The sequence below is a fragment of the Mercenaria mercenaria genome, chromosome 3 (assembly GCF_021730395.1).
Source record: "Mercenaria mercenaria strain notata chromosome 3, MADL_Memer_1, whole genome shotgun sequence".
NCBI classification, from domain to species: Eukaryota; Metazoa; Mollusca; class Bivalvia; order Venerida; family Veneridae; genus Mercenaria; species Mercenaria mercenaria.
Genome location: NC_069363.1, coordinates 11514298 through 11535912, shown reverse-complemented (window position 1 = coordinate 11535912; position 21615 = coordinate 11514298). Strand labels below are relative to the sequence as shown.

The window sequence follows — 21615 nt, the reverse complement described above, 5'->3', positions numbered from 1 at the left end:
TATGCCCTTTACTCATATTGTTGCTAAGTCAAGGGCCATAACTCTGACCTGGCTGAATGAAATCTTAAACAAAACACCAGATGCACAACTTCACATGCTGATTAACAATCCTGAGGTTTGAGTGTGTGTGTGTGTTCGGGTTTAACGTCTTTTTCAACAATTTTTCTGTCATATAAACGACGGTGTCTACTTGTAGCAGTGAGCACAATGCCCAACTTTATAGTGCTGCCTCACTGGAATATCACGCCGTAGACATGTGGCATGATACCCCACCCAGTCACATTATACTGACAACGGGCTGACCAGTCCTAGCACTATCCTCTTAATGCCGAGCGCCAAGCGAGAAAGCTACTAGTACCATTTTTCATGTCTTTGGTATGACGCGGCCGGGGATCGAACCCATGACCTCCCGCACTCGAAGCGGACGCTCTACCACTAGGCTACCGAGGCGGTTCCTGAGGTTTGAAGACTCTAGGTCACACCTTTTTGAGATATGCACAACGCAGAATAGAACATGTCATAAATTTTCATCACTTCTTTAAATTAAAGCAGCAAACTTACTGAGGTCAGCCAACACCATAAATATGCATTTGTTGTCCAACTGGGAACCAGTTGCTCTTTCAGGGATTCGACTGTTATCCAAATTGAAGAAAACACCATGAAAATATTAATACCTTCTTTGTAGTTTTAGAATCCAGAAAACTTTTTGTGTATTTTTTTTAGTAATTTAAAGTCAAACAATATACAATAGTTTAATAAGTTTATTATGAAACCTGTGAGAAATGTTTTACAATGTAACCGACATGTACATTAGACATTCAACAGATACTCACACTTTTTTCAAAATATACATGTATCACTGTTAAGAAAGCCAGTAACCAATAGGTTACTAGAGTTATAAAATATATTTTGTATAAATAGTAACACTGAATTTCAACAATCACAATATATATATACCATAACAACATACATTCTAGACAATAACTGTACATAACATAATTCATTATGTTTTTTAATAACTTAGATATATAGCAATGTTTACCCAAATCTTGACTACTTGTGGATTATTTGGTGATTCCATACAGTTCTCTTACATAGTCAATAACAAAACAAATTGTGTTTCTTGTTTCTAGAATTGATGACACTATATATACAAATTGTCTCCCCTTCCCACTTTGACCAGAATGTTTTAAAGAAATTCAGTAACAATAAACAAATTGTATAATGTTAAACCTTCAGACTATTTCTACAATTTCAACCCCTTCTTATCCTAATTTAAAGAACGAAATACAAGAAAATCATATGATTCAGGACTTTAACTAAAACAGAATGGTCCGTCACAGAAATTAAGACCAAAAATTAGACAAAAAAAACCCCCAAAACATTACTGTTTCAAAGGGTAAAGCGAAAAGTCGAAGCAAAATAAATACCAAAGCATTCTTTAACAATTGATTAGTTTCCTACTAAAACATGGTAAAATGCACTTTAAAACAATATATACACATTGTACATATAAATTGTCTGCCATAGAATTACAACTATCTCTAGGAATAACGAATTTCCAAACCATGCTTATCTTACAACTATTAACCCTTACCATGCTGGACAGGATTGATTCAGCCTTTGCGACCAGTGTAGTTCATGATCAGCCTGCACATGTGCAGTCTGATCAAGATCTGCGCTATCTGCTATTCAGTCAGTATCTTTTTGGTAAGCACCCCTTTTAACAGTTAATGGTACTGTCCACATTGAAAAATGGATAAGTTCATTATAGAAATTTTGCAGGGTAAGGGTTAAAAAGCAAAAACTGAGGTCTTAATATTAAGAGGATAATCAAGGTTGCATCAAATGTAACACTCTGTGGCAGTGAAAGTGTGCTGTAAACATTAATGATCATACACAAAAATTCAAGGAATAAAATAAACATGTGGCAGTTAATAGACTTTTTACTGGGTATTCCAGGTATACACATTAACAAGTGCAATATCAATCTGTTTTGTCATATTCCTAAAAAAGACAAGTGGTTAAAAAACACCCAAAACAGAGCACAATCATGGAAAAATGACTTGGACAAAAATTGTGTTAAACTTGTTAAGTATTGCAGCTGTCGACAAATACCAGCAAATTCAGCTTTATCAGATACAGACCTACTGCACTTTGGTGTGGCAGTCTAAAATTGAGTCAAGAACAGTATACTATTCTAACAATTAACACGAAATGGCACAAACACCAAAGTTCCATATACCCTTTTCTATTTTGGCATCTGTATTTAATACTGGTTTTGATCAATTAGATTTGCACAGTCAGGGCTTCTTTTATCATTAGTTTTTGTCAAAAATGAGAAAATTATTTTGAAAAAGGCATGGGGATAATGAATGTTGCAAAATGATCACAATTATGAATTCATACACTTAGCTCTAACATGGCAAAACATTTACAAGCTATGTTGGAGGCAACAACTGAAGAATAACCAAATATATAAATGATTTTACTGCATGTTTTTGCTGTGAATTATTGAAATATAACAATGTAATATATATGGTAATTTTGTGATAAACAATCAATAAGATATTTTTCACTTAGTGAAATATAAAATAAATTTTTCAATTGTAAGGAATTGCAGAATAAATCAATAACTGAAAAGACACAAAATGAAAAAGAAAATTTGCTTGCTTTTCAAAAACACTTTCATTGATAACATATAAGATCAGACATTTTCGTTGGTGGCTATCCCTGTCATTCTTGAAAATATTTGCATTTTGTTTAAGATACTGCAACCATAGACTGAACCAAATATCCTCTACATAATATACAAGTTCTATACTTACATCATGCTAGTTACAAACTATGGAATGTAGGATAGATTACACAGGCAAAAGCTTTAAGAGGTTGCTCAGTCAGCATTTTGTTTGAGCTATTTGTGCATGTTTGCTGTGTTACACTGCTGCACTTATGTTCACATTGACTTTCCACTTTTAACCTCAGAAGCTGATATCATATCAGGCACAGACTGGCACTCTGATTGAAGTATCAACCTTCCACAAATCAACTACAATAACTTCCTCACAGGAAGAAGACATTGATCTAAGCACAGTTTCAAAAGCACTGAGGACCAAGTAATACATTAGTAGTCAGCAATTTTTATCACTCAACCAGGGAGATCGAAATTTTGCATGTTAGGACTAAAAACGTCTTTGTTTGTAAACAAAATCAAACATGGTTAAACATACAGCAACAGATAGGTTTACTATGATTTTTTAATTATACAGAATTACAGTGCTATAAAAATCTCAAATAAAAGAAAACCAGGTACATATTGCATGTATTGCACAATGACGGATGAACAAATTGTTACAGCCCCCTCCTATATAATATTTGCAGACCTTGAATAAATCCTTCCTGTGCCATTAACAATAAATCAAGAACTTTAGAATGATATAAAGCAAAGAAATAAAGAACAACCCCCATCGGAGAACTCTAGAATGATGTATAGTTTACATTTGAATCTTGCAAAATAAAGCTAAAATTCATGGAAAATCCTGCAAAGGATTAGTTCGGCTGAACCGTAGGAATACTGGGGATATTACTAGAAGTAATAGTTCAAAACCTGTCATTTTAACTCCTGTTAAAATACAAAATATCAGTAGTGGTATAAAATAGTATTTATATATGTCTAAATCTAAGTTCTAGAATCCTGTTCATATTTTGAATGAATGTGTTATGTAACTGTAAAGCGCAATAGAATATTTTATGATTTTTGCGCTATATAAATGCCAGGTATTTGTATTTGTATTTTCCATCAAATGGTGTTACTAAAAATACCTAATTTTACTACTTCTACAAAGCCAAAAATATTAAACCCCTGATCAAATAGCAATGTTGGATTGATATGAAAGACTTAAGAGATGGAACAACAAACATGGAGTGTGTCATAAACGTAAACTGCCACACTAAAATGGGCCATCTGGTAACTTGCATCAAAATTACATGTTTTATCTTGTAAAACGTAATTCCCTTTTTGACATATTTATATCTTAACAAACATTTAAGATCTATTTCTCAGTATAATTGAATTGACGACCTTCAAACTGTGTGAAAATATACTACAAAGACATTTTAAAAATGTTTACAAATAAAGTGTTATGCATAATTAACATTTTCAACATGAGGACACACACAAATTACCTATCTACAAGGTGCAACTGAATGAAAAAAAAAAAAAAAAATATACTTTTTTGAAAAATACCCTTTGAATCTGTGTGCAATAAATTTCCTAATTACCTACAAAATTGGAATACAGTTGATATCGGTTTTGATATATACATGTACTTTGTAAAGGACTGAGAGACTAAAGCACCCCATTTTTTCTCAAGATATCAAAAAAAAAAAAAGCAACTTTACATTCTACGCATACACTATTTTCACTTACAAACCCAATACTTTCTATGACCAAACTAGCAAAGCAAACACCATAAAACAGACATGGTACACTACATTTTCATTCAAATGGTACCAGGCTTAAATTCACAATAGCATCAGACCAGAAAGAAAATATCAATAAAAAAAGTAAGTATATTTTTTCATGAATCTACATAATTATGTAGTAAAGTTTGCAGAAATACAATGTTAAGTGAGAAACAACCCACTGACCTTTGTATTTTGGCTGTTTCTTAATATTTCTAATTATCATACACACAGACAGGGTATGACATGCACACACAATCATTTATTGTTAACTCTTCCTGGTCTGACTGTAACATGTCAAATTGGTTAAGTAAAAAAAAATATTTGTGACAAATTTATTCAAAAGCAAGGGTTGCTTTTTAAAATATTACTGTTAAACCCATTTATAAAATCTAATTATGAAGAATACATGCTTTTATCATCCAGCTGTGAATATTAGTTCATTCATATAGCAAACTTCCACTTTTTATGGTACATGAAGACCCCAGAAACACTTCCAGGCATTATTTCAGGCATGTGTGAGCACCAAAGTAAAACTATCAAACTCCCATAAGTCAGCTAGATGGCTTCCTCACATGAACATGATCTACAATGCAACTGAGGTTTCCAACCCACAGAAGTTAGGGGTAAGAGACTGGGACCTGAACAACTTCACCATAGAGGCCCTCTAAAATTTACGTAAATAATCCCGGTGAATGTTGCTGCCACTATCTGTTGGCGAAGGCTTTTTTGAAGGCTGCTTTTATCGTCACAGTTTGAAAGTTATTTGCAAATGCTGTAAAGTAACTCTTTAAAAAAGCTGAACCATTCTGAAGTCTGGCTTCTCTTTGATATTGTGATGGCTGCTATCATTTGTGTAAACTGCTTTAATTTGATCTCTAAAGATTACTTTCATTATCTCACTGCCACTGTTAACATTTTTTTCACTTTCTTAAAGTAAATATGTTGTTAATTACCTCAAAGTGGAGTGACTTTTATTCAATGTTAAAGTTGCTTTCATGATATAACAGTGAAAGATATCTCACAATCTCCCTGTGAACAGTGCTTTCATTGTGTAATAGTGAAAGCTATTTCATTATCTAATTGTGAATGTTCCTTTCATTATTTAACAGTGAAAACTATTGCATTATCTCACTGTGCACCAATCCTGTGTTTGTAAATCATACATCATGTCCCACACATTACACAATCATATCACATCATACTGTATCATATCATATCACAACACACATCATCAAGTAGTTCTATCAGGATGGATCATTCCAAACTTATGTCCAACATGAATGAAAAACTTTCTGAGAATGGAACGAAGTTCATGTTTCAAGTCATAGTTCATAGTTTCACACATCAGAGGATAATAGTGGGACGCATGGACACGGAACTGAAATACACAAAATACAGATTTATTTACATGACAGTTTAAGTTCATCTATTTCAACTCATTTTTTGAGAAAGGTTGAAGCTTATTTAAATCTCAGTTATGTCAGATATCTGTGAAAGGTCAGCCCTGTTATATAATACAGAGACACACACCTGAACCTACTGTGGATCCTGTAGCCTTTGTACTGAGCAGCTGAGTACCTTATCTATTAAACAACTGTCACAATTTTTGAATTCTGTTAAAACTTTGAAGTTTTTATACTACAAGAAATACAAAAGGACAAGAAAACTCATACATAAATATATTATCTGCTGCTCTATGAAATAATTTCATTCTCTTTTTACACTGAGATCTAGGATGTCCAAAAAATCTCTAAGTTTGAACTAAGAACTTTTAATAAAAAGACTAATGGAAAAATGTTTTTCTTTTATCTTCTTTCTTGTAATTTTACATTACCAACTTTTAGTAACATCGATCTATTGGAAAATCGATAAATTTGCCTATATAAACAAAGAAGGAAAAAATCACTTAAACTTTAATAGAAAAAGTTCTATTTGGAAATCAAAAATTCGATACCCCACAAATTAAAGTTTAATTTATTCCGGATATTATGAATGTTTTTTTTTAAAAATATTTTAATATTTGGTTGGTCCTTTTTGACTTTAAATAGACCCACCTCAGTTCATATAGACTCTGTAGGAAACGGATAAAAAAAACTGACTTTTTCAAATATAACAGATAAAATGAGATATTTTCCGCAAAAAATCAAAAATTCGATACCCCTAAAAATGTAGAAAAATTATTAAATTTTCGTTATGTGTAATTTGTTTTAAATTTTATAATGGTTTGTTTGGTCCTTTTTGCATTTTAGTGTGTACAGTGAACATTTCTTAAAAAATTCCGGCATTTTCCGCCGTTATCCGTAAGTACTCAGAAGCTGTTACGGAAAATATTGTCGTCTGCTAGTCTGACTTTGGCGGTACAAATTGTTATAGATTGTAAGCAACTTCACATTGACAAAAAAAAAGAAGATTGTAATTAGAGAATTTAAAACAAATTAATTGTTGAACTCAGAAACGCCGAAACCTAGATCCGCTGTCGTTTAAAATAACACTTTGGAGGATTTAGTCTTTAATTCGCAATTATAAATATACAAATGCTTTTAATTTTCATCGCAAAATATACTTAAAGCAACTAATTCTCATGTGTTTCCGTAAAATATAGTCTGTCAGTAATTGAGTTTCAAAGCATTCTTAAGAAACATAACGATGATTAATTTATCAATTTCCAGATACCTATATTATTTTTTGCCGAACGATCTGGAGACTTTTTTATTGCCGTGGCGGTCCGGGTTCGATCTCCGACGCGGTCATCTTTTTTTCTTCATAAGGGATTTTTTAATAATTTAAAAAAAAAAAAAAAAAAAAAAGTAATTTTCTATTATTCATAATATGACCAAACTTTAATTTGAAAGATAGCCTTGATGAACTGATAATTCTGCTTCTTTCCGAATTCTTTGTATATATTATTCTGTATTCTTAAATTAATGCATGTTTTTGGTACATTCTTTAATCATTCGTTTTAAAAAATTGCGATATCTATTATTTGATTTCATTGTAACAAATATCTTAAAATTACCCTTTGACTTTTATTGTGTATTACAATATTGCTTAGGGGTAAACAATATCCGGTCAGTGTTGTTTCAAGGCGGGTCATAAATGATATGTTACCCCACTTATTATAAGTGAGAGGTATTTTTACTGTTTTATGGTTTTTGCGTTGTAATATATGTTTTTCACTTTCTTCTGTCTTTATATAGTCTTTTCCCTTTCTTTCATGAAATTTGTTTTTAAGATTTTTACCCTTATTTCATAAATCGTATGACAGTAGGAAGAATCAGTATAAATTTGGAATTCACATCGTTAATAGGGTTGTTCCGTAAATATTTACTGAGTAAAGAACCTGGCCCAAATTTCACGAAAAATCTTAAGTTATTAATTAGTTAAGTCTGCTATTCTAAAATTGAGATATTGATGAAGTTATTGTTATTAAATGTTGTTTTTTTTTCTGTAACAATATATTTATAGTTAAAGTATACTATGGTAGTAGTATTTTTCAGCAGTACTTATTCATGTCACGCAAATATGATATTTCTATTTAGGCACGAAATAAGAAACTAAATCCTTACCATGCTAAATTACAATAATGAACTTGTCTATCTTTCAATTTGGACATTACTATTAATTATGAAAAGGGTGCATACCAAAAAGTTACTGGCTGAATGGCAGACAGTGCAGATCATGATCAGTCTGCACGGATGTGCATGCTGATCATGGTCTACACTGATTTCAAAGGAAGAACCAATCGTGTTCAGCATGGTAAGGGTTAAGTATTTAGTTTTATTTCTATATTTCTTTTTCTTTAAAGTGACCGGCTTCCAGATCGTTCGACAATAAAATACTTTTTAGATGTCTTGAAAAACAAGAGCACCGCCTTGCGGGTGCTGACCCTCATCTGATTTTTTTTGTGTAATAGAAATATTGTCCTACCCATGATTTTCTAAGTCTAAAAAGGGCCATCATTCTTGCAAAAAGCAGGATAGAGTTATGTTTCTTGATGTACAGTGTCCACTTATGATGGTGAAAAACTGTTGCAAGTTTTAAAGCAATAGCTTTGATAGTTTATGACAAAAGTTGACTTAAACATAATACTCAACCAAGAAAATGATTTTCTAAGTCCAAAAGGGGCAATAATTATTGCAAAAATCAGGATGGAGTTACACTGCTTGCTGTACAGGGTCAGCTTATGATGGTGAACAAGTGTTGCAAGTTTCAAAGCAATAGCTTTGATAGTTTAAGAGAAAAAGTTGACCTAAACATAAAACTTAACCAAGAAATCTGATATTTTCTAAGTCCAAAAGGGGCCATAAATCTCGCAAAAAGCAGGATGGAGTTATGTTTCTTGCTGTACAGGGTCAACTTATGATGGTGAACAAGTGTTGCAAGTTTTAAAGCAATAGCTTTGATAGTTTAGGATAAAAGCTGACCTAAACATAAAACTTAACCAAGAAAACTGATTTTCTAAGTCCAAAAGGGGCAATAAATCTTGCAAAAAGCAAGATGGAGTTATGTTTCTTGCTGTACAGGGTCAGCTTATGATGGTGAACAAGTATTCCAAGTTTCAAAGCAATAGCTTTGACAGTTTGGAGAAAAGTTGACCTAAACATAAAACTTAACCAAGAAATCTGATATTTTCTAAGTACAAAAGGGCCATAAATCTTGCAAAAAGCAAGATGGAGTTATGTTTCTTGCTATACAGGGTCAGCTTATGATGGTGAACAATATTCCAAGTTTCAAAGCAATAGCTTTGATAGTTTAGGAGAAAAGCTGACCTAAACATAAAACTTAACCAGGCAACGCCGACGCAGACGCCGACGCCGACACCGACGCCGACGCCGACAACCGCTCAAGTGATGACAATAACTCATCATTTTTTTTCAAAAAATCAGATGAGCTAAAAATGCTATATTTCTTATGAAGGCTTCAAAACTTAATTATTGACAAACTTTATGTTATAGAAATACATGAGAATTTGCTGCTTATACTACCTTTTGCGATGAAAATCGAAAAACGTTAGTGGTTTAGAATTTTGAAAATATTTTAGAATCAAAAGCTCATATTCTAATGTTCATAATATGTGAAAGAAAGCGCGTATAGAGCAAAGAGCTATAAAAATAAATTGTATTTTATACTTCTTTGTATAGAGGAAGTATATACGATGTTTAGATAACATATTCATATTCTTGAATATTTATTTTATTTACAGACAGTTTCTTGTGCGTAAATATTTCTTTTCTGTACATAGATATACGTTAGCATGATGTTTCATGTATTAAAAAGAAAGTAAATCTATGTGTTGGATGTATGAAATGTAACGATTTCTAAATATTTTAGATAACATATTCATATTCTTAAATATTACTTTTATTTGACAATTTATAAAGTATTATATAATTTTTCGACTTCCGTATTTATAATACAAAGCTTAATCAACTTCATTTTGAAACAAAAAATATTATAATTGCTTAAATTCTAGCAAGGATATCCCAGAATCTGATCTGATTTCCACTTTAATAATTACCAAAACTTCATTCAATTCAAGTACATCGTTTAGCAAACCGCCCGCCTGTAAATGCAGATAATGACCAAAGATGTTAATTATCGATTTTTCCCCCGTGTTACTACAACAACAACAATTAGTACGGAAATCAACGAATCCGTCCGATAGCGATGATAGATCTGTCCCGCTTTATCGGTTTCGAGATGTTACTAAAAGTTGGTAATGGTCAATTTGAAAGAAAATGACCATGCAGTATTGATTTAAGTTTAACTTTGACAGGAAAAAAGAAGGAAGCCAATGTTAACTAAGAATTATTATATTTACTGTTATATAAATAAAGATTTTTAAAGCATGATTTGTGTATGAAAATTTGTACATGTAAAGCAAAACCTTTAAAGCAAGATTTAAGAGCATGATTTTTTAAGTAAGATTTGTAAAGCAAGATTTATAAAGGAAGATTTATATTGCAAGATTTGTAAATAGAAAATTAAAAAAGCATGTATATACCCTGTCATCAGACATCTTGAGAAGTCTTGTGATAAGTAGAATAATAATGTTACTCCATGCATCTCTGTGACTGTCTGACTGTAAAGACAGGAAGTATTCCAGGGAACTGTGACACACACTGAAATAGTCAAATACATGGATCATCTACACTGTCTCTACTTTACCACACTGCCAAGCTGCCTCAATAAGGAAAGCATTTTATAACTAATAAAATGGAAGCCATCACTTTGATTTTCAGGTAAGGCCAAAATTCTTTTGAACTGACTACAGATATTACATCAAAAATCATTTGTCTTTTATATATTGGATCATGAGGGTAAGTTGTTATTCAATGTGAACAAGCTGGTGCTGGCACTAAATCTATGATCAAAGAAAAATGAAATAAAAGTGAATAACTATCTTTTTTTTTAACTTCTCAGGAACCTATCTGCTGTTTAGTCAAAACACCTTATTCAGCATGCAACGCAAACTTATGCTGACAGTTTTGACCATGTTCAGAAGAGGCAATCCTTTCACCTGTGATGTATATATGGCTGGTTGTTGCATCTGAACCTTCTTCATTTGTACACAAAGTATCCAAAACTGAACAGCTTCTTCTTTACAAGATTGTTTTCAACATCTGGCCAAGCTTCAGTCACTGTTTCAGAACAAAATTCAAAATTCTAGTGCAAATACCTTACCAGTTTGTTTTCAATATCTGGCAATGTATCTTTATGTACTTCATCAATGTATATCTGAAACAAAATTCTAAAATGGTTACAAAGAGCACATACCTAACCAGTTTGTTTTCAACATCTGGCCATGCATCTTTACGTGCTTCATCATTGTACATCCGGAATAAAATTCTGAACAAGCAAGCCAAGCTCTGTGTTTCCTGCTTCAGAAGATTGGGTTTTGCTTTCCCTTTGAAACCTGAAGAAAAAAATATTTACATGAATGTATATATAAAATATTTCTTTCAGATTTTCTGTTTGCTTCTTTATACTTTATTTCTAGTCTCTTAAGGAGGCTGGTTACCTTAACATTTGTATATGCGCATGCCCAACCGGAAGCTAACGTGACGATTTACAACAACGTTCACGACAAACTAAATGTGTATATTTATTCTTCTGAAACAAAATCATTAACCTGTCTCTGATCTGATGCTTAATAGTTGAATAAAGCTGAACTAATGAATAAATTACACCAGAAACGCTACAAAACATTGTTGCCTTAAAATAATGTCATTGAAACGTTACGTGTCAGTTACCGTGCAGTCAATAGCTTTTGTCTTGAAAGTGCTTAATTCTCAGCATGTTTTTTCTTTGAACTATTTTTAAACAGCCATTATTTGCTGAAATATTTTTTATGAGTCTTTTGCTCTGAATATTGATCAATATTTTGCGGGTTTTATTTAGTTATATTGAAATGTTACGCGGAATGTAAGAAACTGGGTGATGGTAACTGATATTATTCGAAATATAGTTGGGTGAAAGGTAACTTATTCTGATCATTTTCAAATAAAATTGGGCAGTTTGATTCGTAATACCTATTTTCCCATTTCCATTGATAATTTGGTACTTATATACTAAAAATATGCTCTAAAATTGTCCAAATTTCGGTAGAAAATAGTGATTTCTTTAATTAAACAAGAACTCGTAGAACACGAAATGCCCCCTTGATGCATTCAGTAATTGCACAAGAAACAAAAATTATTTGCTCACTGTAAACAAAAGTTCTCCTGTTCTGGTTCAATGTGACCTTAACCTTTGACCTTTGAGTCATCTGCTCGTCATGATCGACCTCCCTATTAAGTGTCGTGATCCGAGGCCTAAGTGTTCTCAAGTTATTGTCCGGAAAGGATTTAACTGTTCTGGGTCAATGTGACCTTGCCTTTGGCCTACAGACCTCAACATCTAAAGGGGTCATCTACTGGTCATGACCAATCTCCCCATCAGGTTTTGTGATCCTAGGCCCAAGCATTTTCAAGTAATCGTCTTGAAATGGTTAACTGTTCCGGGTCACTGTATGCTTGACCTTTGACCTACTGACCTCAAAATCTATAGGGGTCATCTGCTGGTCATGATTAACCACTCTATCAACTTTCATGATCCTTGGCCCAAGCGTTCTTGAGTTATTGTCCAGAAACTGTTCAACTGTTCCTTGCCAATGTGACCTTGAACTTTGACTTAATGACCTCAAAATCAATAGGGGTCATCTGTTTGTCATGACCAACCACCCTATCAATTTTCCTGATCCTAGGCCCAAGCATTCTTGAAATATTGTCCAAAAACTGTTTTACTGTTCCTGGTCACTGTGACCTTGATCTTTGACCTATTGGCTTCAAAATTAATAGGGGTCATCTGCTTATGATGACCAACCTCCCTATCAACTTTCACGATCCTATGCCAAAGCATTCTTGAGTTATCATCCGGAAACTGTTTTATGGTTCCAGGTCACAGTGACCTTGATCTTTGACCTACTGACCTCAAAATCAATAGGGGTCATCTGCTGGTCATGACCAACCTCCCTATCAACTTTAATGATCCTAGACCCAAGCGTTCTTGAGTTATCATCCGGAAACCGTTTAACTGTTCCGGGTCACTGTGACCTTGACCTTTGACATACTGATCTCAAAATCAGTAGGGGTCATTTGCTGGTGATGATCAACCTCCCTATTTCATGATCCTAGGCCCAAGCGTTCTTGAGTTATTATCAGGAAACGGTTTGGTCTACATACAGACCGACCGGCTGACATCTGCAAAACAATATACCCCCCTCCTTCTTCGAAGGGGGGGGGGGGGGGGGCATAATTAATGTTACCATGGAAACAAATGTAACCTATATATCTTCATGTAAATTCAAAGGCACTGACATTGTTCTATTTAAAGAACATAGCTTCAGCTTTTTATCTGTATTTTAACACTATCTATCAGAAGAATAATTGCAAGCACAATGATTTTTCCATAAAAATGCCAGACAAGGGGTATTGCTGCAAGTATTGTAAGCTTTGAAATTTGTTTTAATAAATACAGATAACATGAACATATTACTTACTTCAGAAATAAAATGTTCTGAAGCTACATTAAACAAGAAAGATAATTTTATTTAATATAATTCTACTAAATTACGATAAAAAGCAAGATATTATAAACATCTCTGTTGCCATGGTTACGTTAAATGTTAAGATAAATAGGGTACCATGTAAAGAGTTTGGTATTCTGCTATGAATATTACCCTAATATTCATGTTGGTGAATGGCACTGAAGCCGTCGATGAACCAGTTGTCATACAAGGTTGTTGAAAAATGAGAGAAAATGCATTACCATGGAAACACAAACCCCACGACATAATACATTTTAAGCTTATATTAGAAAGCTAACGTGCATACTAGTAAAATTATCAACTATGCAGACTTCTACGGATACCAGTGAAATCGAAATACACTGAAAAGTGTTAAACACCCATATTTTCCTCCTTCTTTCAATATATAATACATTTGGAGGGTCATGTACTTTAAACCTGGATAAAAACTTTACTTGAAGGAACAGAGATAAACAAACTTGAGATTGTTGCTGCTAAAACAATCACGAAATACAATAAATTGCTGTGGTTCAACTAATCTGAATTTACCCTGGTAACAAGGTAACCTAACTCCTTAAGAAAGGATCACGAGATGCAACTACATCAATTTACAAGTTATTAAAATTTACATATAGCCAAAGGCAGATGATGATTTAGTCTTAGTCTTTCCAAAAATATATTCTTATACACAATTGCATACATTTTTCATTTCACACCACCACTTGTGAAATATTCATTGTTCAAATTTCTATCATTTAATTAAGTGCAAGTTTGAAAACAGTCTAGTCCATACTTTTGCCATCAATAACTCTGAGGAAACAACAGCCAGATAATGTTACATGTATATCAAAGTTGGTCAAGATTCTATTTTGTCAGTGTCCAGTTTTTTCCTGTTTCACTTCTTTCCTAAAAACATGCAATATGTTTCACATTTTCATTCAATGAAACACATAATGTACAACTTTGAAGGCAACTGTAGTAAAACTGAACTTAACAATGAAAAGAAATAAAATATACATAAAATGAATAATAACTAACCCTGAAATACAGCTGCAATTAAAATTAACCACAATGCATAAATACTGAACAATGAAAATTCCCAAAGCCACCAAGAAATGAAAATTGAAAGAAGTATTATGAATTCTCCGATATTTAAGACAACCTCTTGACCAAATCTCATCCACTCAGTATTGCAAAAATGGACTAAAACCCTAATTGCACAATTATTTTTACAAGTAAATCATTTTTATTTTATGTTTTTCGGTGGTTTATCGAAATATAACAGTGAATTATATATCCTGATAAACTCACTGGCCACTCAGTGAAAATTATCAAATCTGATAACCGGATTAACGTCAAAAAGTTTACCGAGCGTACTGAAAGCCGGAAACAATATGACAATGACGTCGTTAAAATGACGTCATCTTTGCGATGCTTTCTGATAAAATTTCCCGCAAATTTCAACATTTTATTGAAATAAACACAACAAAAGTAGAGTTTTAGACATAAAATAAACAGAAAAATTGTTGGTATCACTTTTGGTGCCCACTCGGTGAAATTATAACGTGATATTACACCGAAACCAACAATTATCCTCTATTTATACCGTTTTTATCAAATAATTGTGCACATTTAAACAGATTACCGTAATCATTTGTATAGAGGATTAATCAAATAAATTATATGTAAAAACAACTTATTAGGTTTGACTAAGTAAAAAAAAAACAGGAAAGAATTCTCACAGGCATGAAAATTGTAGCAAGAACACTTTTGTCTAAATGGTTTCATATGGGTTTAATGCTGCAAGCTAGTGTTCCTGGAGTCAATACAAGAACTGACTTGATTTATTCAAATAAGATTCATTTGAACTGGGAATATTTCAATTCACAGTTCTATGCTCCACCTTGGAAGCTATCCTAGTGAGCCTTGAAATATTTTTGAAAATTCCTTTCGAACTGCAGTAGGAAAGATTGTGGAAGATGGTAACATGCACCAATTTGGATAACAGCAGAAGGGCATGCTCCCAAGGGGGTATACTTACTAGAATTGACACAGAAACCTAGCAACAGATCAACATACAAGTCAAGCTTAGTATAAAAGCAAGTAAAAGACAAATACTCATATTTTAGATTTGACTTTAAAATCCACTATTTGCCGAGTATATTTATTCCCCCATTATCTTAACAAAAAGTATATCAATCTTAGGATGAAGTTAATTATACACTCTTTTTTTTTCTTCCTATCCCCAGATGCATTTACTATTTCTGTCTAGTAACTAAAAGAATTAACTGTGAGACATTTCTTGAGTACATGCAACAATCATGAATAAATATGTTAGAATAATGCATATTTCACATCTGAAATGATGGTTAGTATTTAAAAGGCTCTGAAAAGAAACGAGACAAGTTTATAACTGCAGTAAAACACCAGTCCCTCAAAGTCACAAGGGGAAGAGCAAAATGCTCCAGTTATCTAGAACTCAAAAAAATATGCGGAAAACGGCCAGGCTTTACATTAACTGCTCAAGTCAGTCGCGGTACTTGAGCCACAAATGCTTAAGCTAGCAGTGTTTTACCATACCAATAGTGCATTCATTTTATCATCTAAAGAGATGCCGCTTGCATAAAGAATTTTAATTTTTGTGTAAATTGTTTGAAATTCTAAGCAAACTGCTACCAAAGATACAGGATGCAAAGGCAGATATGTAAAGCCTATGTTCTGAGTCGCCTTGCAAAACTTATCTTAAAACCATCAAACCCGTCATGAAGACCACTTCTGAACAGAAACCATCTGGCTTTCAAGTCTACAAGTTTCATTTGCCATGTGTACTTTAACCAATAAAATTTGTCACTTTTCAGCTCTCCAGAACGTGGCCTTTATATACAGGTTTGACTCTAGAGATCCTTCAAAAAAAATTACAATACCATACCTGCTTTCCATAGCAGGTTCCTCTGTTCATGGTTTGAATTGAAGTCTTTTGCAAAGGTGTGAGACTCTAGCAAACAATCCACTAATTTGAAGAGTTGAGCAGAGCTAAGGAAGTGGTACATTCCTTGGTCTTCTTGATGACTGTTGGTGTCAAAGTCTGCTGTCACTTCAACCTCACTCTGTGTACCAATTAAAATAGTGCATTGATTCACAATATTTAAATGACATACTAAATAATTTTCATACAAGTATTGTCTTAGTATTTAAACAAGGCAGTCTGAAAGACAGCTAAATCCCCCGCCACTGCTATGGATAGTGAAAGGGTAAACCTTTGATTTTAGCTGTGACCTTGACCATGAACTGACATGGCTGACTCATGAATTCTGCACAACGTCTTGATGAGGTGATCAATTGACCTAAGTTTCATGAAAATCCTTCAAGGGGTTTAGGAGATACAGAGCTGAAACCTTTGACCTTCAGTTGTGACCTTGACCTTGAGTTGACATGGCTGACTCATGAGTTCTTGAAGAGGTGATCAGTTGACCCAAGTTTGATGATAATCCTTCAAGGGGTTTAGGAGATCTACAGAGTGGACACCAAATGGAAAGCTCAAACCTTCGACCCTTAGTTGTGACCCTGACCTTGAGCTGGCATGGTTGACTCATAATTTCTGCATATCGTTCTGATGAGGTAATCATTTGACCCAAGTTTTATAAAATTCCTTCACGGGGTTTAGGAGATATTTATTTATTTATTTATTTATTTGGGTTTTACGGCGCACCAACACAGTATAGGTTATATGGCGCCGAACCGGACTACAAATTTTGGTTTCACATCTCATTTACATTGAAAAAAAACATGAGGTATGGAATCAAAATTTGTATACCTGCTGGAATCACAGAGTTACAGCAAAACCAAGTCTTAAGACCCTATTAGTCACCTCTTACGATCATGCAAGGGTAAAGCAGTGGTTCCAATTCTTTTCATACATAGATCGTCCCAGAACCACATGGGGCTTAGGAGATATAGAGCGGACACGAAATGGAAGGCTCAAACCTTTGACCTTCAGTTGTGACCTTGACCTTGAGCCGACATGGCTGACTCATAAGTTCTGTACATCATCTTGATGAGGTGATCGTTTGACCCAAATTTGATGAAAATCCTTCAAGGGGTTTAGGAGATATAGAGCGGACACAAAATGGAAGGCTTAAACCTTTGAACCTAAGTTGTGACCTTGACCTTGAGCCAGCATGACCGACTCATGGGTTCTGCACATCGTCTTGATGAGGTGATCATTTGACCCAAGTTTTATAAAATTCCTTCAAGGGGTTTAGGAGATATAGAGCGGACACAAAATGGAAGGCTCAAACCTTTGACATTGAGTTGTGACCTTGGCCTTGAGCCGGCATGGCTGACTCATGGGTTTTGCACATCGTCTTGTTGAGGTGATCATTTGACCCAAGTTTTATAAAATTCCTTCAAGGGGTTAAGGAGATATAAAGCGGACACAAAATGGCAGGCTCAAACCTTTGACCTTGAGTTGTGACCTTGACCTTGAACCGACAAGGCTGACTCATGGGTTCTGCACATCGTCTTGATGAGGTGATCATTTGACCCAAGTTTCATAAAAATCCTTCAAGGGGTTTAGGAGATACGGACCGGACACGATTTTGTTACGGACGGAAGGACGGACATTCTAACGAAATGGTATTTATGTGACACCCCCATTGTTCTCTCTATTGTTCTAACAGTCACATAAAAAGGAAAAGGTCACATAAACAGAACGGAATGAATGACATCAAAGAGAAAGTACTGTTATGCAGTCATTTAACCATCATTTCGCGGGCATGGACGTACAGACGGAAGGACGGACGCAGACCATTCCTATAATCCCTCCGCCACGGCGGGGGATTAAAAAAAAAAATTTGGTATCCAGGAATAATCATAAAGAGATATAACTAGTAGTTAAGTACAACATTACTCCCAAATGATAGCATGATTCCTGCATAAACATGAAGACACAAGCATTTCATGATAACTGTTAAAAGAATAATCATCAAGTGACAAATAAATATTAGTATTTCTTTCATTTTAACTACTCAATATGTACAGGGTGGCAAACCCACATGGCATTTCGGTATCATACACACAGAGAAATCACCTGATTCAAGTAAAAATATTTACCCAAATGTTTTTTCCACGGACCAAATGTAAAGGTGACATGCACACTGAGATTTGGGCGAAGTGTTTGAAGAAAGTATTAAGAATTCATGGCAGACACTTTGTGCCGAGGAAAGCATTCCTTTTCCTGCCTTCGATGCTTTTTATCCTATTAAAATCCAGTCAGGCAATAAAAAAGATATGAACAAAAATGTTACAAAAATCGAGTTATTTTTCCTGTGTGTATGATACCAAAAGGTCTCGTGGGTTGACCACCCCAATGTAAGGAGTGAAGTAATTCACTCAAGTAAATGCAGATATCAGTAGAAAATTATCAAATAGTTTTGTAGAAGTTCAAGCCTTTGTGAAGACTTTATATTTCAGATCATTTTTTTCCTATCTCATTTCCTTTCTGGTTTCTTTACTTAACACTTAAAGTCATTATTCACTTCCTTTTTATATGTTCAGTATATGAATTTAACTAAAACGTATTTGATTTGGTACTAAACTTTTCTAATATGTCATATAATCTGCCATACTGGCTTCAGCAAATTCTCTGTTGTTGTGTCACAGAGAAAATGATAAACACTCTTTTGATAAAACAAGAGGGTTATGATGACCCTGGATGGCTCATCTGAGTAATATGACCAATTTGTTTCAAATGTCAACAGTTTGACCCTAAAATATTAAGAAAGTAGGTCAGTAGGTCACATTCATGGTCACTGAAAGTCAGTTTTAAGATTGGTGTGCAAAACTGTATCTGTCATCTAAATTTCAAGGCTGTATCTTAAAAAACAAGAAAGTAGGTCATTTGGTCAAGGTCACAGTCTTGGGGTCATCAGGTAATTATAATTTAACAGTCTAGGAAATTATGATCAGATAATTTTTGAAGTATTTTTACCTATATAACCCATATAAAAAGTGACCTCCAGGGCGGGGCCTCCTTTCACCCAAGGGGCATAATTTGAACAATCTTGTTAAGAGAACCACTAGGCAATTCTACATACCAAATATCAAAGGCCTAGGCCTTGAACTTTCAGACAAAGATTTTCGAAGTTTTTTCCTATATAAGTGTATGTAGAACTTGGGACCCCCAAGGCAGGGCCTCTTTTCACCCGAGGCGCATAATTTGAACAAATTTGGTAGAGGACCACTAGGCAATGCAACATACCAAATATCAAAAGCCTAGGCCTTGCAGTTTCAGACAAGAAGATTTTTAAAGCTTTTTCCTATAAGTCTATATAAAACTTGGGAGCCCCCGGGGAGGGGCCTCTTTCACTCCAGGGTAATAATTTGAAGAGAGCACCACAAGGCAATGTTACATACCAAATATCAAAGGCCTAGGTCTTGTGGTTTTCGACAAGAAGAGTTTTAAAGTTTTTTCCTATATAAGTCTATGTAAAACTTGGGACCCTCGGGGCGGGCCTCTTTTCACCCCAGGGGCATAATTTGAACAATCTTTACAGAAGACCATTAGATGATGTCACAGGCAAAATATCGAGGCTCTATGCCTTGCAGTTTTGGACAAGAACATTTTTTAAAGTTTTTCCTTTTGGTTGCCATGGCAACCAGAGTTCTGTATGGAATTCAATTCTTTGAACAATTTTGAAAGGGGGCCATCCAAAGATCATTCCTGTGAAGTTTGGTGTAAATCTCCCAGTGGTTTTGAAGAAGATTTTTTTTTTTAAAAATGTTGACGGACATACGACGCACAACGGACATCAAGCGGTCACAAAAGCTAGCCTTGAGCTCAAATCCCACAAAAAAACTGTCATACCTGAGTTTCACACCCACAGAGTAAAAGGTCTGTTGAGCATAATTATGCTTTACCTCTCCCAGCTACTTGCTCTATGAAGTAAATACAGCTACTTGATCTATACAGTGAATACATGTTCTAGACCTATACAGTGAATACAGCTGGAACCTAACCTTACCTGAGCAGCTGCTAGATTTTCAGCATCATCCTTTCTACTGGTTGTAGGGAAGAACACAATATTGTCTATGGTCTGGATCAACTCCAGCTGGACTACACACTTGATTAGAAGGCACTGGAACAGCTTCTGGTCTGTGAACACCTCTAAAATTGACAGCCATGAATAATAAGTGATATTTTCATTCAGTTTATTACAAACATTATGATTAAAACAGCAAATAGTAAAATATACAAGTACAGTAAACTCTGCATGTTAAAATTTTCAAGTGACCATGAAATTTATATCTTAATTTCAGGATATCTTAATGATTGGAGAATCCACTCTAATCTGAAATGGTTTTACTGAAACAGGAAGTATAACTAGAATGTGTCTGTAGGACACAAGGTTACCAAATTCTAGCGTATGCCTTTAAGACCCCTGCAAGGTTCATCAATTTATATTAAATACTTTTTGAGCTAGATGTGACACAAGGTGAAAATGTGCATTTTTTACTATTTCAGGGGCCATAACTCTGGAAGCAGGGGGCAGAGCCAGACGAACAAGGAGCTGCGTTCCTTGTCGATACAAAGCAACATAAGTCCAAAACGAGGTCAAGGTTAAACTGAGGTCAGGTGATATTTGAAGATGAGGAAATTCAATGGTCACAGGTTACATTTGTATTAGTATCAATTCATTCTTGTAAGTGGTATTAATGCTAGACGAAACGGTCCCATTTGGTTAACCAAGAGATGGCCCATATAAAGCAACCTAAGTCCAATTGAGGTGAAGGTCAAGGTCAAACTGAGGTCAGGTGATGTTTGAAGATGAGGAATGGTCACAGGTTACATCTGTATTAGTATCAATTCATTCTAGTAAGGGGTATTGATGCTACAACGGCATTGGTAACAAGAGATGCCCATATAAAGCACCTAAGTCCAAAATGAGTCCAGCAGTCAACGGTCAGGATCGAAGAGAATGGTCACAGGTTACATCGCATTAGACAAGTCATTCTAGAAGGGTATTATGCTAATGAAACGTCCATTGGTACCGTACGACGCGACAACAGAACGATCATATGAT

General features: G+C 34.4%; 1 protein-coding gene across 10 annotated transcripts in view; it reads right to left on the bottom strand.

Moving 5' to 3' along the window:
* Positions 1 to 746: 746 nt before the first annotated feature.
* The window catches only part of LOC123525920 (brefeldin A-inhibited guanine nucleotide-exchange protein 1-like), a 100045-nt gene continuing 79176 nt past the window's right edge, over positions 747 to 21615 (bottom strand). For 8 of the 10 annotated variants that reach the window (XM_053537864.1, XM_053537863.1, XM_053537867.1 and 5 more), the window contains 6 exons: positions 20557 to 20699; positions 16464 to 16641; positions 15576 to 15593; positions 11245 to 11383; positions 10472 to 10589; positions 747 to 5845 (listed from right to left, as the gene is read on the bottom strand). In XM_053537864.1, coding sequence (XP_053393839.1) covers positions 5699 to 5845; positions 10472 to 10589; positions 11245 to 11383; positions 15576 to 15593; positions 16464 to 16641; positions 20557 to 20699 — 743 coding nt within the window. In that variant the 3' untranslated portion in view covers positions 747 to 5698. The remainder of the gene's footprint in view (positions 5846 to 10471; positions 10590 to 11244; positions 11384 to 15575; positions 15594 to 16463; positions 16642 to 20556; positions 20700 to 21615) is intronic. The other 2 variants (XM_053537866.1, XM_053537872.1) reach the window with 1 other exon arrangement.